At 39.8% G+C, this 17,750-nt stretch overlaps 1 protein-coding gene across 1 annotated transcript in view; it reads right to left on the bottom strand.

Annotated features, from left to right (window-relative positions):
* Nucleotides 1-17,750, bottom strand: part of PARD3B (par-3 family cell polarity regulator beta) — a 366,162-nt gene that overhangs the window by 35,797 nt on the left and 312,615 nt on the right. Inside the window, 1 exon segment of the mRNA XM_015868265.1 lies at nucleotides 12,495-12,630. Within this exon segment, the coding sequence (XP_015723751.1) occupies nucleotides 12,495-12,630 (136 nt within the window).

The following is a 17,750-nucleotide window of genomic DNA, read 5'->3' as shown; positions in this document are numbered from 1 at the left end:
TGCAGAGTTACTGATGATCATAGCTTTGCTGGTGAGTAGTTCTGAACATTTTCGCTTAGAAAATCAGTTGCATGAGGCCTGAACACCACTTGGTCAGTTAGACTGTTAGGCAATTAAATGTTCCCTTTCTCTCTCTATATATATTCCACACATACACACACGCAAGTGCATATATTTACAGTCATCCTTTCTTCCTATGCGATGAGCGCCAGAAACATTGATGACAGCAGTGCTCTGCACTGGAATTAAGCAAGGCTGATTATGTCAGGATTTACTTCTCCCCACTAATGCTCTACCTTGTTCAAGGAGGTGAAACTAATGGGTTAGATTTAGAGAGAGAGGAAAATTCTTTATAAAGGCAATAGACTGAGGAAAACACAAACACAGATGGGAACTTTAAAAGGGAAGCAGGCTGCTCCCATAACAGTTAAAAAACATGGCAATTGCCTTAGCTCAGTAGAAAACAAGCTCTCGGTGTTTGCTGTATCTCACAACACAAACTAGAGAGAAAATAGCAAAGATGGAGGTGAAGCTAAAACTGCGCAGCCCCACTAAGATAATATTCTGCTTTCTGAACCCTAACTCCGTGATCCCTGATCCCTGGTGCAGGAGGACTATGGTTTCCTCTGACCATGCAAAATGAGATCATTTCCTGGCCTGTGTCCTTCTCTGTGGGTGGCTTCTTCTTCCATTAGTCGGATAATATGCTTTGGTTAATTCCACCTCTTAATTGTCTTTAACGAGCACCAGATTTGCAACACCCTCACTTGCAAACATCTTCTCAGAGTACAGAGGAAAACAGAGGCTCTTGAGCTGAGCACAAAACTTGAAAGCAGCAAAACAAGAAAACCTCAGCACGCACCAGCATTGATTCTTTCCAACTACAAGGGGGCATTTCAATTGCTCTTCCACTGAACCAGGCCAACGTAATTAATTTCTTCCCAGCTGCTGGAGAGAATAATTTAACTTTTCACTGGGATACATTCGGGATGCAATACACATCATACGCAATACAAACACGTGAAAGCATTTTTTAAAGCACATCTCTCGTCGTTGTTTTATGATACAATGCACCATTCCTCCCCCTGCATCGAACGAAACTGGTCCTCTGCTTCAGCTTCTGTTTGAAACTCAGCTGCTTCATGTTCTTCCCAGTCTTGCATTCTTTGCTTCTCTTCTCACTGTAATTAGTTTACAAGACTACTTATCCAGATGATTACTGCTTTTAAATGACAGTCATCTTTTCTTTTACTCCAGTTCATTGTTGTGTATCATTTTGTCTTGCTATCTGAATACCCAGTTCTCTACAGCCTTTTCTCATTATGTTATCTCCTGATATAAGGCATTTTGAAATACTTCATGAAAGACACTGTACAAAGTAAATTGAATTGAATTTTCTCTCAAAGTCAGGGGCTTTCAGCATCTTTCCCTAGCTAAGTCAGCAGAGTTGTTGGCACTGGTGCCAGGGTGTAATGGCCATTCTATGCTGCACAGATACTAGCTTGTGTTCTTTTTAGGGAAAATGAAATGACAGTGTCAGAACCTGGAAAGCAAACAGGGGACAGATCAATTCCCCCACTTATGCTGAGGATGGTAAATGATAACATTTGGAATATTTCTGAGGTTTTAAGCATCCATGTTAAGATAATGCCACTTTGTCCTACCTACCTACATCTGCTGCTGGTGCTGAATGCACTTGCAGGGGGTAGATGCATGCGTATGCCGGCATAGAAAGAGGGAGGGAAGGGGGAAATAGCAGGGCATGAAACTAAATTGCAGAGCAAGTAGTGGAAATAGACAGTGAAAAGCTTCCTGCAGGCAGGCAGCTTCACAGGGGAGAGAGAGCCTTTCATTGTCTATAAAATCATGCCTTGCTGGAGGTCCTCAAGAGTGGAAGGGGTAGCGCCTAAAGGCAGTAAATCTCTCGCTGTTGTATTATTACATTCTAAACACTTAGCTACTGTACAAACCAGCACACTGCTTCAAGAGAAGAAAAGAAGGAAGAAAGGGGGGAAATGAACAAAGGGAAGAAGTGGAAGATGGCAATAAAATTAGGAAATAACCCCCTGCCACACCTTTCCCCAAGAATAGTTCACATCAAAGAGAAAGAGCAGAGTGAATGGTCATGGAGTTAAAAGTTAGCCTCAACTCCTTCTATTGTGACTTGACACCACACTGGAAGAGTATTGCTAGAATGTGAATGGTTAGCTTGTAGCACAGGCTATTAAATCCATCGTAATCCTGTTAAACACAGACGCCACTAAAGAGAGGCACTCTCTCAGTGGCATTATGACAAAAGCTCTCCACACTGCAAATTCAATATGGTTAACAAAAAAAAGTCCCAAACCTGGATTAATACTGAGCAAACAACATCAGCATAAGCAGGCTTAGAGAGAGGAATTGCTTTCCATATGCTATGGCATCAGGTTCCTTCCAGTCTTCAGATACTCAGATACCAGTCTGTAAATGTTACTGACATTGTTTCTCCTGCTTGCAACTGCTGTTGGGTGGCGACCTTCTTTGCTTGCTGATACCAATTTAGCAGTTGGTACAGCTTCTATGTGATTTGGTACTGTCTGTTGTTTGCTGGTACCAGATGGATACCAGATGGGTAACTGTGGGCAATGGTTCTTCTGTGTTCCAGTCCCAAAATCACTGCCTATAGGGTCAGTCTCGTCAGTTGACTCCTAAATGGCACTTCAAAGCAGCAATCTGAAAAACCTCAACATCTGTTCCTTACTCCTAATGACCTTAAAAAAATGTTGTAGACATACTTTCTTTTAGCCAGGAGTTACTATGCATCTGCAGGAAAAATATAACCTTGCAGATGCTCACAGCCATCAAACTCTCTCCTCGCTAATGGCAGCTCCAGAAGCCACCACCTCAGCTCTGAAAGTCAGCGCTGAATGTGATGTATAATCAATGTATTCTTTTCTGTGGTAGCCCAACAATGTAGGAGTTGAGATATTTCAAGGCATTTGTCAAACACTACTTTCAGCAGTGAAGTGGAAGAACAAGAAAGCAAAAAACTGAAAGTGCCTTTGAAAGGCAGCTGAGATGCACTTGAGGGCCAAACATAAAGCAGGGAGCAAAGCAAGGAGTGAGAAAGTGATGGAAGAGATCTGGCTTAAGTATTAATCTGCAATTGGTCTTTCAAAACGTTGACTTAGCCATCAAAGTTTAGACAGGAGCTGAAAGGCCAGTAAATGGCTGTGAATGCTGCCTACTGACATTATCTAATATGTTGTTTCATACAGCTGCTTCCAAGAAAGGGAAGAAAGTTTATTTAGGACAGTATGGGAGCACTTTGGTAAATTCTCCATATGTGCTACAACAAAACACTCTCTACAGAAAAATACAGCTGACATCAAAGCATATTCCCCACCCCCTGTCTTGTTTCATGGAGAAGTTATGATAAACAGGTTATGTGTTCCCCTAAGGTTACCATGGAAACTCATTCTTTTCAGGCCATCATTTGCAAAGGTAAAATTTGCATTAAAATGTGGCGGAATTTGATTTTGTGCATGTGTGTGTGAAACTCAAGTGGGGTCATGCTACTATGCAGTATAGCTATTATTTCTAACTCAGGAGCATACGCTGAAAGGAGAGATCTATTAATCCGTGTAAACACCTCAGTGACCAAATTACAGTTTAATTGCTAACTTGACAGGTATCTTCCTAGCAAATTAAGAGAAATACTTTGAAAATTAGCTTCATATGCAAATGTAAATGTTAATACTAATCCACTGGTGGGTACCACCAGATAGCATTTTGTTAAATTCCCCTATAATCATTCCACAGGAAAGATTGAATTTAGATTGTCAAATTGACTTTGTTTTGATGATGGCAGACCAGGCATAGAAGGCACAGGCATGTATTTCAAATTACACATTTTTATCTTATCTTGAAGGAGTTATCATCAAATTATAAACGTAATGGGATATAGACATGCCTAATGCAGTACAAGTAACTTCTACGTCTCCTCAGAACATGCTTTGCTTGCCTTGTTTTGAGTTACATCTTGCACCTTCCAAACCATAATTTCAGTTTGGTGTCTGCTGCTATGGCTTTTCTTGAAATACATGATGGTATAAAGCACACACCCACTCTCGGCCTCCCAAGTGTCCTTGCACCTTCAGAGCCCCTGCCATAACTTGTCAGGCATGGAATTGGTCTTACTAACACAGCAGTGCATTACTTGCACTGGTAATTTTGGCAATCATTGTTTCCAGTCTATCAAGAAAACAGATGAAAAGACTATGCAGAGAAAAACCTTAGGATTACTCACTGGACAGCGCTTTAGAAGAGATACCAGTATTCCTTTTTCCCAGTTACATGCATTCACAATGTACGTTCTATATAATATACTACATAATGAAATCTATGATATTCTGAGGCACTGGACTATTCGCATATCAGCTGTCTTGAATAGCAAGACCCCCTTGGAGATAGGATTTATATTTCTCCTCCGAAGGCAGACAACCCAGCATTTAGATTACAGAAGACTAAACACCTTAAATTATACAGGTCTTCTGACATACAGTTCAGCTGGAATGGCTCTACTTAATATTGGGCAACACGACCCTTTACTCAGAGTAGGCTGTTTTAAAAGTAGTAAAAGCAGACAGCAGTCTATCTAATTCTTGCTTTCTTATAGTTAATTAATGGCTGAACAGCAAGTGTCTCAAAAAAAGTCAGAATCAGCTCTCCAAATTAAGTAGCACAGTGTAGGTCTTTCATCAAACACACTTTTGTACTGGTAAGTTTCTGCTTACAAATTCAATTTACTAATATAAACAAGAACATTAAAGGAGGTTTTAAAAAAGCAAACAATAAAATAATTATTACTTTTTTTTCAGAACTTCTCAAAACTCAGCACATTCAATAGAAAAACTGTGTTTCAGTTGGATCCCATACAGAGAAAGAAAAAAGGGGGTTAGCTCTCCTTTTTACAAGCATTCTTTGATAATAAGAGATGAGGCTAAAAGTTTAAAAGAATTGGTTCTGAGTAGAAAAGCAAAACTCATGTACAGCATCAGCCTTACCGGGTAAAAGGCATTCTCATTCCCATATTTTGTACTTTATTTTAATGCAATCTTGATATTAGATTAGCATCTGCACTACAGACCTTAGACTGGGAACTAATAAAGTTATCCACCCAATCTCTCAATGTCTGAGTCAGTGACTTTCTTTTTCATTTTAAATAATTATAATGTCTCCTGTTTGCCGAGAAAAAATAGAGCCTTTATATATTCATAGATAATTGCTAATATCCAGCAACCAGTGATACATTCTAATTGCTTTTCACACCTTGCCTGTGAAGATATCTTGAACTTTTTAGTGTTTTTAACTGAAAGACAACAGCATAGCCAGAACACTGACACCCTGGCTGCTGAAACTGTGCCTATGATGTAATTTAACAAGCAGTTCTTCTAATGCATTTTGCAGTGAGGAACTTCAACAAAACTCAAGAAGACCTGAGACCTACTGCTTAGATCTTATGCTGCAATAATGAGAAGTGCTACACATATACAATGTAAGATCTCAATCCAGAAGTCAAAAATAATCGAAAGTCCATTATTTCAGTTGGCTTCTGTCACATACTTAACTATAAAAGATAAAAGATCTGTACCCTGTAGCAGCCTCAATGACTTTGTTGTATTGCTTGACCCAGCTTCTTTCAAGCTCAGCCCTGTTCTGCACACTCTGGGCAACTGCTGCAGTTTCCCTCTCTGAGGTCATTCTACTTTCCATTATGGTAAATGGTCAAATTTTGCAGTACTTTGTCAAAATCGTTATGTTTCAGTGGAATGCTAACATTAGCAGGCAGAACTGGACAATGACCAGCATCTCTTGGCCACAGGTTGCTGTCTCGGACAACAGTAGCTAGGCAACTTTTTGGATCAACAATATTATTGAGGGAAGAGATTCCTTCTTAATCAGCTACATACTGAAGAAGGACATAACCCAGGGAGACTAAACTGTGAGAACTCAAAAAGAAGTCAACTGTGTCAGCATCTGTTTGTAAAACACACTGAATCCTTAACAGGAAAGGCAGAGCCTCCAGCCTAGCTTCAGTAAAAAGTGTCAAGTATGAGACCTAGTTTCAGCCCTAATCTAATAAATACCTTAAGTACATGTTTAGCTTCAGCCATGAGTTTCAATGGCATTACAGACTTGTCTCACGATTCAAAAAATGAGTGCTGTTGTAAATGGGGCCTCCTTCCAGAAATTGAAGCAGGCCTCTTACTAATAGCCTGAGGAAGAAGAGGTCAATTTTGAAAGGAAACCTACTTTTTTTCACCCTTGTAGTCAGACCCAGGAGCAGCTGCATTTGATTCTATAGTATGTGGGGCACTGACTTGCTGGAGGTCGGGACCAAGCTGTCATAGAGAAGTACATATCACTGAAGGCAAGGTAAGGTTCAAAGTGCAATGTATGAGCTACAGCAACCCCTTGGTGTTAAAATCTCAATTGACTTCTACCTTTGCCACATGATGCTGGTCTGAGATTTGACAGTGCACACACATGTTCAAGGCAAGTGGCCACATAGTCACGTGTCTTTATGGGGATTAACAAGTAACTAGACAACTGCTAAAGCCTATGCTGGCAGAAGCTTGACAAATATGAAGCAAATCAGACCCATCAATTGTGCTGCTCAGAACTGCAATGCTGCCTTTGCACAGGGCCACAGGACAGTTTGTAGCCTACATCTGAACTTGGTATCACTGTGCCCATCCATCCATTTTATCCCTAAAGGACAAAAGTTGCAGAGCCAAGTCCTGTCTGTGTGCACAAGTGCAGTTCACCTTGCTATACAGCATGGATTACTCATTTTCCTCATCAATATAATTACCAATTAGAGATTTGTTTCCTGCCTTCCCAAACACACTGGCAAATGAGAGAAAACAAGACAAAATCTCTGGGGCTCTTCACAATGTACCAAGATGATCTGTGTCAGCTGTTGTGGTCTCTGTGATACCACAGTCAAGTTCTCAACTTGGGCAACATCAGAAGAATCTTTCCTAGGTGTGAGGGACACGACCACCAGAGCATGTGTTAATGTGCAGCCTTCTGCTATGGCCAGTCCGGCAGGATGGCCATGTCCAGGCAGCCCAGCAGAGCTGCTTGCTTTCCTCATGCTTCCTCCTGCTATCTCTGTGAAAACTTCAGAGTTTGTCCTCAGAATCACCCCCCTGTGATTAAATAGAACAGAAATCAGCCATGTGATGAGGTACCTTGTGGAAAAGGTGACATGACGTATTTCTGGAATTCACAGAATATTCTAGGTTATAAACTGTACCAGTGGGCTTTGATAAGACGACATATGGCAGCAGAACTGTTTCCCCCTGGTAAACAAGAGTGTGTACATAGTGTTAGCATGAAGACAAGAGCATTCCAGGCTCCCCTCTGGTTCAGTTTCACTATGCCAAATTCAACCTTTGTGTAAGTAGGAATGACTCCAAACAAGTATAAAAATCACTCATTATTACTAGTATTAATGGAACTGAATTTGGCTCTCCTTGCATGTGCCATTTGGAATAGTTTATTTTTCACATGAGGTTTGGCAGGGATTTTTCTAAATAATTTTCCCCAGAACCCACCCTCAAATCCAGCCTGCAAATTTCAAAACATCTCCGCTTCCTTAGAACAGCTTTTTAGAATACAACCCAATCTGAAGCCTTCATCATTCAGAGATAAGTAGAGACCATAACAAATTTTTGATTGGTGAGCTAATCTTGCATCCTCATAAAACACTTCAGATCACATCTAATAATGTGTTGTAAAAACACATACTCAAATACTTCTGATCTAGAGTTTTCAAAGCAATTACATCCTAAGTCATTGTCTTTTTCTTTCTTTCTTTTTTTTAACTCAATGCTTTTCACTGACTAATAATCTGTGGGCTCAAAGTCTTGAATTCACAGCAGTTTCTGCTATAGGGTTTCACAAAGTACATAAAATTATCACTTTCCCATTGCACTAGAAGACAGGAATGTTGTTATTCTGGAAATTGGAATTTCTGTTTCTAGCCATGATCCAACACAAACGTTAGTGTGATTTGGGAGCCCAACCTATTTGACTTGCAGTATCCTGAACTCAGGTTTAATTGATCAAGAAAAGTACAAGCAAATTCTGAAAGTAAGCATAGAACCCTTTGACACATTATGGAATAATAATACAGTCCTAAACATTCCTTTCTTTCTTTTTTCTGTTTGATTCTTAGGCTTGGCTTCCTGCCAGGCACACAATAAAGTAGTTGGCCTTTAGCACAGACAGGCACAATTCTTCTTCTGTACTCTCAACTGGGAACTGACAAAACTCAGTACATTACAGATTTGTTTCAATCAAAACATCCACAGCTACCATCCAGAGACAGATTTTCTTACATCTTTAGGCTACTTATCAACTTACAAACCTGATTTGCAATAAAAAGGCAGCTCTGAGAACCACTTGATATGAAGTTTAGTACAACGAAGCTGATGTGGTCACTAACAGGTGAAGAACTATTTGCAGTGTAGCCTGTGTTACTCATACTCTGCAAATGTACAAAATAAGGATAGAATTTCAAGAATTTACTGCCACCCTGAAGGAAAGAATTGATGTTAAATAACTGGATTTGTGCAAAGTCTGTAAGACAATCCAAGTAAATCCTCAAATACATGATTAATTCCTCATTATTTCAATGTTCTTAAATAGAGGAGTACATGCATACTTTGTAGCTTATCTTGACATCTCCTTCTCTATTTCTCATGATCTGTTGCTACTCTGTTGCTAAATCCCTGAAAAAGAGTGTTTCACGAAAAGGCTCTCCAACTCCTAGGGAGATTGCCTACATTCTTGCAGCTTACTGTAGTTCTCTCAGCGTCTCACCAATACTGCAGTATCCAGTAATACATATACAGATATATTAAGCTTTTTTCCTGTAGTCCCAATGGATTTAGGATTAGGTTTGTATAGAATATTTTCATGAGTGCATTCACTATTTGATGTTCTGATAAAACATCAACATGTACAAACAAGTCTGAACTCTGTCTTGCAGATGATTACTTCCCGACAGACATCCTAAGTGTCAGAATATTTTAGGGTAATCTCATGGCATACTGACAACAACAGGCATCCTTTTTTCCCAAGCAGCATTTGGACTTGCCCTCACGCTACCCTTTGGTTAACTAGATCTACCTGGGTTTTAATTTAAGCCTTGTGATCCACCCTGTAAAACCATGCCCATCATTTTTCTAGTTGTAAATCTGAAAAACACAGTGGGGGGGATGGGTGGGTGGGGAGGGGAAGAAGGGGAAGCAAGTGCAGATGAATCTAAAGGATACAAAACTCAGCAACAAATCAAAGCACAAAGAAAGTGGAAACAAATTTTGAAGGATCTGACTCTATAGTACAAACAGCACTGTATACATGTGTCTGTTTATGGAGACACACGAAACTGAATTATTCAGTTATTTAGAAAAAGAACAGACTGTGGGGAAGGAAGAGCAGAATGAAGGCACAAGAGAGCAGAGAATTCATCCAGCAACAGATGAGAGGAACAGAAGAGGATTGGGAAAAGGATACATGGGGGAGAATGGATGATGAGAGAATAGCAGTCCTATTTAAAATGAATTTTTGACCTTATTTTTAAACATTTATGGATCCCAATTGCCTGTCATGAGATCATTTTGTCTTACAATGCTGGCTTTTTAGTCAGCTTTGCAGTTTAACTTGATTTATCCCACTTAAAAAAAAAAAAAAAAAAAAAAAAAAAAAAAAAGTAGATTGTTAGAAATACCCCTTCTATTAGAAATTCTGTCCCATTACAGTGTCAGCTAAAGGCCACTTGTCAATGTCAGCTTTATCAGATAGAGATTTGCCTCATGAGTTCTCAGATACTTGTTTTGGAGGACAAGACCCAGCACCCATTTCTGAGGCTGCTGATTTGTGACAGGATAGCGTCTTCTGAAATTATCCTCTGCTATTTCCCAACTTATCTGCATGTTTTGTGAGATGGTGAGTAGTGATTACAGCAGCTGCTGTACATCAGAAAGAAATCATATAGAAAAGCTGGCTTAGGTAACACAATTGACTGATAAAAACAAAGAAAGAACAAATTGAGTATTAAAAATATACACAGAGATGCAGGATCTCCTTTCCAGCTGCAGCTTCCCTGGTGACATTACCTCCTGTATGAAGCAAGAAAACCTGTACCAGAAGGTTTTCCTCCTCCCCAGCTGTCTACCAATTCTTTAAAGAAAGATCTGATGTCCTGAAGATCAGAGTAAGTTTTTATTTACAATTATGCAATTAGTCATCAACATGTTTCTTCACTGATTGAGTAAAGATGGAAAAAACCAGCTGGTGTTCTGTCTGTATTACACTGTGCTACTGAGGGTCAGCAGCCCGAGGCGGGTGATGTGACATTGCTTATAAAATATCCTGAGGTCTCTCCTAGCAAGATGTTTTGAAACATTTGTTTTCCTTTGAGTATTTTGATTCTAACTTTAATCCTTCGTTTTTGTTTGAATAGATTGATGTAACATATATTTTAAGGGTAAAATCACATGTCGAAGTAGAATTAAAGAAATTTCAGCCAGGAGTGAAAAGACAACAAGTCATGGCCGCAGTATTTCAGAGGCTGAAAGGCTGTCTATGAAAGCCTGGCTGGGTGGATCAATGAATGATATTGTTGCAACGATGAGACCAGAAGTCTTTGAAATTTGTAAACCACTTCAACTAGAGAAACTGTTGCAGCAACAAACTTCAGTGTATTAAAGCCCTCAAGGTACACTCAGATTTTTAAGCAGACTGCAATTCCTCACAACAAAAAATGTTTTAAAAATATTCTGTATTTGAAGGACTAAAAGAAACAATCCTGGTGCCAATGTTATTAATCAGTTCAAGACTGAGATACTCAAAGCTCCCTTTCAGCTGCTCTGATTAAGGACAACTTGCCTCATAGGAAAAATAAAGCTTTGGAAATCAGTAATCTTGGGGTATTATACCTAATAGGAAAGGCTTAAAAAGGATTACCTGGAAGAAACCTTTGTGAATCTTAGGAAACTACACTGGGTCATAAATATCAGCCTCCTGTGAGGATTAATAAAGCTTTATCAGTTTCAGATAAGAAGTAAAAAAACTCAGTCTGCTGAACTGGTACCACTAGGCCAGTCCAGGGCCTCTGTCAGGACACTTTACACACCACACAATTACAACAGAAAGAAGCATTTGATGAATGTTCTCTGTTCAGTTTACAAAAGCTATTCAGAAGAAGAATGGCAAATTCGGGTCACAAAATCTAAGGCGGGAGATTGAAGTTAACTTCTCAAAGGAAAGAACGATTTCACTGAAAGTGAATTTCTCAGCAACAGATTCAGAATAATATATACTTTTTCTTGGGGGGAGGAGGGTGAGTTAACGAACAAATAAGGACAATGATTAATGCAAAAACATCCCCCTTTGAACTTTATCTTTGTGAATGCAATAAAGTCTATAGTCTCACATAGGTATTTTTTGGTCTATAACCCCAATGACCGAAGATTGCACTTCAGCATTTGTACCACCAGTACTATGGAGTTCATTAGAAGCAATGTTAGCTCAAAGCCCAGGTGTACTTGGATTTTTAAGATTTTTAATATAACGTGCCTCTTTCTTAACTCAAATTTAAAATTTAGCATACATTGCACCGTATCGTTCTTGAATGCCAGTTGATTATAATTACTTGTAAAGAGAGTCCAACTCTGAAATCTGCTCAGGTGGAGCTCATGAGTGCCATAATTGTCATCCCATAGACTACAGCTGTTGCATTTATTTAATACGTTAAAAAATCCAGCACTCTTGACTTAATTTCTGGTTCTACCACAGGTTATTCTTCAGCAGTGAGAAGATTATGTGTCTTTGTGTAGTGAGAATCCTAGGTGTATAATCAGGAAAACAGTATGCCTGTAACGTTTGACCACCATGACAGTATAGCAGTAAAATATTTTAAGATCTTTTGATGGAGTAGGAGCAAATTATTCCATTTTCCACTTTATGGAAGTGACTGAGGATGCATCACAGCCAGACTGCTATTGTCCTGTGAGCAGAAAGGGGCAGGATAGATATGCCTGTATTTCCTTTCTCACTTTGCAGCTAAGCACAGTGAGAGCCTGTTCTTCCAATGCTGTCGTTAACCCATGGAAACATCCGAAGTACCATAAAGCCTACTGAAAAGCCTTGATGCTACCACATGTGATGAAGTTTGGCAAGGATATATTGGACCTCAGGAGAGAGGAAGCCTGGGCCTAGACCAAAGGCAGTAAACAAGCACAGTATTCTCAGCCAAGTTTTCATGTTATCAGTGTTTTCTTGAGGTAGAAGGGTTGGCATTAAAGATTTCTCCAATTTTGTAAACCCCTCAAATTCATGATAAACTGACAGAGGACTTCTAGAAAATACAAATGTATCAGTTTCTTTTGCAAAACTTGAACGCTGCAACAGCCTTATTCAGGACATTGTGGACATACCCAGCGGTGGTCGCAATCAGACATCTGTGCTCGTCCTTCGTCATCCTCATAGAAAGGTAAGCCCTCTCGCCTGGCCTGATGGTACTCCTTCCGTAACTTCTGGATTCGGTCAGCATTCCCACCACCTGCACAGCCACTGAGAAAGATAACAGATGCTAAATAAAACCCATATATCTATACATATTAAAACAATTCCCAGATACCCACATCAGCACACACGCAGTGCTCACACCTGAGACAAATGGACTGCAAATATTTGACTCTTAATTTCCATAGCGCCCGCTGGCTCACAACAGCCCTATTTTTGCTTTCCCATATTAAAAAACTCCTAATTGTGAATTTGATCCCCCTTTTGAAAAAAGGCTGTCCCTGCCCAAAGAACTTAACAATTCCAATGCAAGACAAGAGACAACAGATGGATGCAGACAGATGGGGGAGCACAAGGAAACTTTTAACATTCCTATGAGCAGCTATAAATGGCTATCATATTTTAATAATAATGATGATGATAAGCTGCCAGGAAAATGTTCCCTTTTGCTCCCATGCTAAATGTGGAATTTCCCTAAAATTACATTTGTTCAAGGTAAGAAATAGACAATATTCACAGACAAGCACAGAAAAAAGTTTTATCTCAAAAAACAACCTCGCTCCCAACTGTACCAAGAACTAAAACATCAGCCACGAATACAGAGGAGAGGCAAAAGAGATGGGAAAGCATGCTACTGAATTCTGACACCATTTTTTTTAAAGGTAGTAATTAATCAGTAATTTGACAAAGACTCACTTCTATGCTGGGTACACTGCAAGCTGCCTTGGTAAAGGCTGGCAATGTTGTTTATCAGAAGGATTAAAAAGCAATCCTGAAAATCCCTAGGAATTCTATTAAAATAAAATACAGGCACATGAAAATGACTAAAATAAAAGCTTTTTCAGACCTATTTCCAGCCCTACTCCAGCCAGCACTGGGAAGCACACTGACTGAGTGGCTCAGTAGCATTTAATGACATTCACAGGGAATTGTAGGATTTCTTTGTGGCAACTTCTAAACTCACACTGCTGTTGTTGCAGAACGTATTCATACATTCTCTTAACCTCAGCCTTGCTACACCAATAATGGTCTAGAGAGTACAGACTTATTCACATGCGCTCTGTGGAACATCTTGTCACACTGCACTCCACTAAGAGCCGGCCAGAATCTAGGCAAGCCTTTTGTATGAACTGCACAGCAAACTGAATTTGAAAAGTACATAGAGAAGATTAGACATAAACCTGCCAGTTAAATAATACATATTTTCTAAAAGCAAATAGCAATCTAGAATGGTGGATAAATTACTTTTGAAACTAATTACCAAGGGAGGGGAATCCCACTTAGGTTGCAAGTGCAACAGAGTACGCAGGGCTGGAAGTGTTTCCTGGCAGCACCAGTGTGTTTCCACAAAAAAATCAAATGATTAAATTACTTGTCTTCCACGGATCCCAAGCTATCCATCCCCTCTATTCTACAAAGCCCCTGAGGTTTCAAGCTTCTCTGGCTGACTTACGGAGTTCTTCCAGAACACTGGACATTTTTCTTTATCATCTGCCAAGACAGTGCGGAAAGCTTGCACAAACATCGTGGAGTATTGAAAAAAAAACAATACATTCCCTTTTCCCTATGACTCTTTTCACAGATAAATGTCTCCATTCCTTGCATGAATTGTTGTCAAATAGCAGAGAACCATCTCCAGTCTGCAAAATACTCAAACTAAGTATTAGCTAATGGTGGATATCACTTAGAACAGTGAAGCTTGGCCCCACTGTTCATGAGCAATACAATACCTGTGAAATCCCCAGACTTCCCTTGTGACTACAGATAAAGACTTTAATTAGAGCTGCTAGCAGGCAGATAAGACCCAAAGTGCAATGCTGTTCCTGTTGCTTTACCAATGCCATTACCTAAAGCCGCCTTAGCTGGGAGAAGGAAATGCTGAGATCCTCTGCAACATGGCCAATTTGATGAGCTGAGCTTGCTCCCTGCAGCTCTCTGCAAATGGAATCAGCATCTGTGGCCGGTGGCCTGAAGATCACATCCCCCTTTTACCTCCAGTTATTTTGGCTTAAGAGGTAAACTGAAAATACTCTAAGTTTTTTTTTGTTTGTTTTTTAAATGAAATTTGAGCTTGACTGACTCATTCCAGCAAAGTGTCAAATACTGTGAGAGGGAGTAACAGCAGCTTGTTCTCCATTCACTGCAGATTTCCCATAGGTGAACTTCCCTCTGCTTAGGCCCATCCAGCCAGCAGGTAGGTGCAGATCAAATGCAGAAATCCAGCTGATTTTATACATATATACTAAGGGCCTGACAGCTTTGTCATTGGTAAACCCCTCCCATATCACATAAAAAGTACAAAATCTCACTATGAACATTTGAATGAAAGATAGCACCACATGGAAAGCATAATCTCTGTGGAAACAAGCAGCTCTGTGAAACCTGATTTCCTCTGCTCCTCTCCTGTGAGTTCTCCAGTGTCCAGTGATGGGACTGAGCTCACACTGTGAAGTCTCTCCCCAGCACGGGCATTCATCTGGGCCCCTCCAGCAGGCTGCTCATTTTCATAAAGAATACACAGTTTCTATCTTTTGAACATCTAATCGTCTGTCAAATCTGGTCAGAACTGGCCAGCAAGTTCAGAATTTGATCGGAGGGAGGGAGTAGCAGATCGGAATGGGGACGATCAGCTTCATTTTTTCAAGGAACAGTTAAAATGCCACATCTAATTTTTTTCTCCATCACTGTTTATAAGCACAAATGCAAAAGACATTGGCTGTTGAAAGAGCTGCATATCTAGCTTACCATGAAAGTTTTACCCACTCCCGAGAAATGTGAGATGAATATGATGCCCTGTGCAAGGCTCACGAAACGGTTCTGAATTTCAAGTTGGCTCCTGACAATTATGTGAATATATGAACCACATTCGAACTCACCAGATGAATTCAATCAGCACTGTGCAAATATCGCATACATAATCTAGTAGTTTACCCCAAAGAAACTGAAGCATTGAATTCAAACAGAATGAAGTCATCAGTAATAAAAAAAAGAAACTGATAAGGCAATATTAAAAAAAAAAACACAACAAAAAACAAACAAAAAAGCCCCAACCAAACAACACAATTTTCCAAGGTTTGCAGAGAAGATCATACATTGACTGTAAACTATTCTCCCATCTGCCTATAAATACATAATTAAAAAATATTGGTTTGATCAGATAGCAGTTCTCAGATGGGGAAACAGCAAATGAATACCAGTTCAAACGTTTAGGATGCGTGACTACTTACAGTGGCAGGAACCTGAACTTACAGAAGAAATACGAAAACAACACTCCAACCAAAGTCAATTTATATTAAGGAGCCTTATTGAAGCTTTTATCCACCCTAGTAAGCTCTGCAGACAGGTTTCTTTTATGGCAGCTTTACATTTAATGTAGTGCTCCCTCCTTTAGGAGATATAAATACCACAGCCCTCGTGGTATCTACAGTAGTGCACAACTCACTGCCCTGACACAAGTCCCTGCACTACATGATGTTCAGAGAGCTGCACAGCCACACAGGTGCCACTGGTCCCAGCATGCTCCCAGCCTCCAGCTGTGCTTTTTACTCATGGACTTCTCAGCCCTTCTCCCTTGCACATAGTGCAATGGCCTTTCTTTGGAAATAATAATTTAAAAATAAAAAAAAAAAAGTGAAAAATTTTTTTTTTCTCCCTTATACTTGAATTTGCCCAAGTCACAACATGGGTTCCACCTTGCCTACTGTGAATGCAAGGAGCACTGCTGTGAAATGGCACAGGCGCCCCCAAACAAAATGGAACCTGTACTTTGGCACAGATGTATTGTGGAGCTGTCTTCAACACTGCATAAAATAAAGACTGTGAAATTCCATCCTGTCATCTCAGAAGGGCTAGATGAGGAAGCAAAATAGCAATAACATGATATTCTCAATACCACAAGTTATGTTTTCCTAAGAACCAAAACATCAGCAGCAGCATTTAATACAGATGGCTCAGGTCGTACACAATAAAATCTCCCCTCTATTCTCCCTCCGAGTAGCTAATCTGGATTTCAATCATTCAGGTTGAAAATGTCATTTTTTAAATTAATGACTTCTTACTGCAGCTCTCTAGATAGCACAAAATTAAAAACAAGTGTTGCATGTACAGACTACGATGAACCACTTAAAGCTGTATATAAACACACATTTAAAGAGGCAATAAACATTTTGTTTCCAGTGGTTTTCCTAAACCCATTAATACTGCACAGTGCTTTTTTGCCATCCACTTACTTCAGTCGCTGATTTTGCCCAGCTGACTGTCAGCCTCTAAACAAACTACTTATGCTTCCATTTTTATTTTTATTTTAAGAGTCTTTTAGTGAATTTTCCATTAACAAACAAACCCAATTTAATTCACAGACTCAAGAGAATGGACAATCTTTCATTCACAATTTGTTGTAAAATAAACCTAGTTTTATATCCTGAAGGGAACATACTGGTCTGCCCAGATATAGTATGGAAGGGAGTCCAAAAGAGCATATAAGAACGTATTTCACTCAGGATAAAACTTTCATTCTGGAGTTGTAACAAACAAACATTCTGGAACATTACTCTATCAATTCCAGCCCTTCTCATCCTATTCTGAAGTATTACTCTGCTTACGAAGATCCTTCTGCAACCTCAACAGTAGGAAGGAATAAAAAGAATGATGGAGAGTGACAAAAAGAAGATCACTGAGAAGACTGTAATTCTACAGTACTTCAGCTTTCATCTTTCATCAGAAAGAGAGTTTTGGAAGAAATGAATGTTTGCTCATATGCACTTGACTAAATGAACGATACTGCAGTAAAGGCCCTGTCCTTGTTGGCACCACTGACATTGCCTTATAAGTCTGGAAATCATTTGATATTCAGGTACGGCCAGCCTGGGTTTCAGCTACACACACTCAGCTAGGGTTCCAGTTCAAGAGCCATGTCTCTCTAGTTACTGGATCCATGCAAATGGTCTCCACATCTAAATGTTTTATTAGTCTCCACAACACTTGCTTTCTTGGTCTGGGCAGGAATGCACGCTGTGCATACCAATTATAGACTTACCAGTGTCAAAGGAGCCCCAGAAGAACACTTCACTAGGAAACCTGTGCAGAGTGGCTGGAAGGAAGACGGTGAGCCCAGTCCCACACTGACCCTTAAAAAGTTTGTTTGGATGAACTGCCTCTAGAAGCAATAG

This window comes from Coturnix japonica, chromosome 7, assembly GCF_001577835.2.
Source record: "Coturnix japonica isolate 7356 chromosome 7, Coturnix japonica 2.1, whole genome shotgun sequence".
In the NCBI taxonomy this organism is placed as follows: Eukaryota; Metazoa; Chordata; class Aves; order Galliformes; family Phasianidae; genus Coturnix; species Coturnix japonica.
The sequence above is the reverse complement of the archived record's forward strand: the minus strand, read 5'-3'. Positions and strand labels throughout refer to the sequence as shown.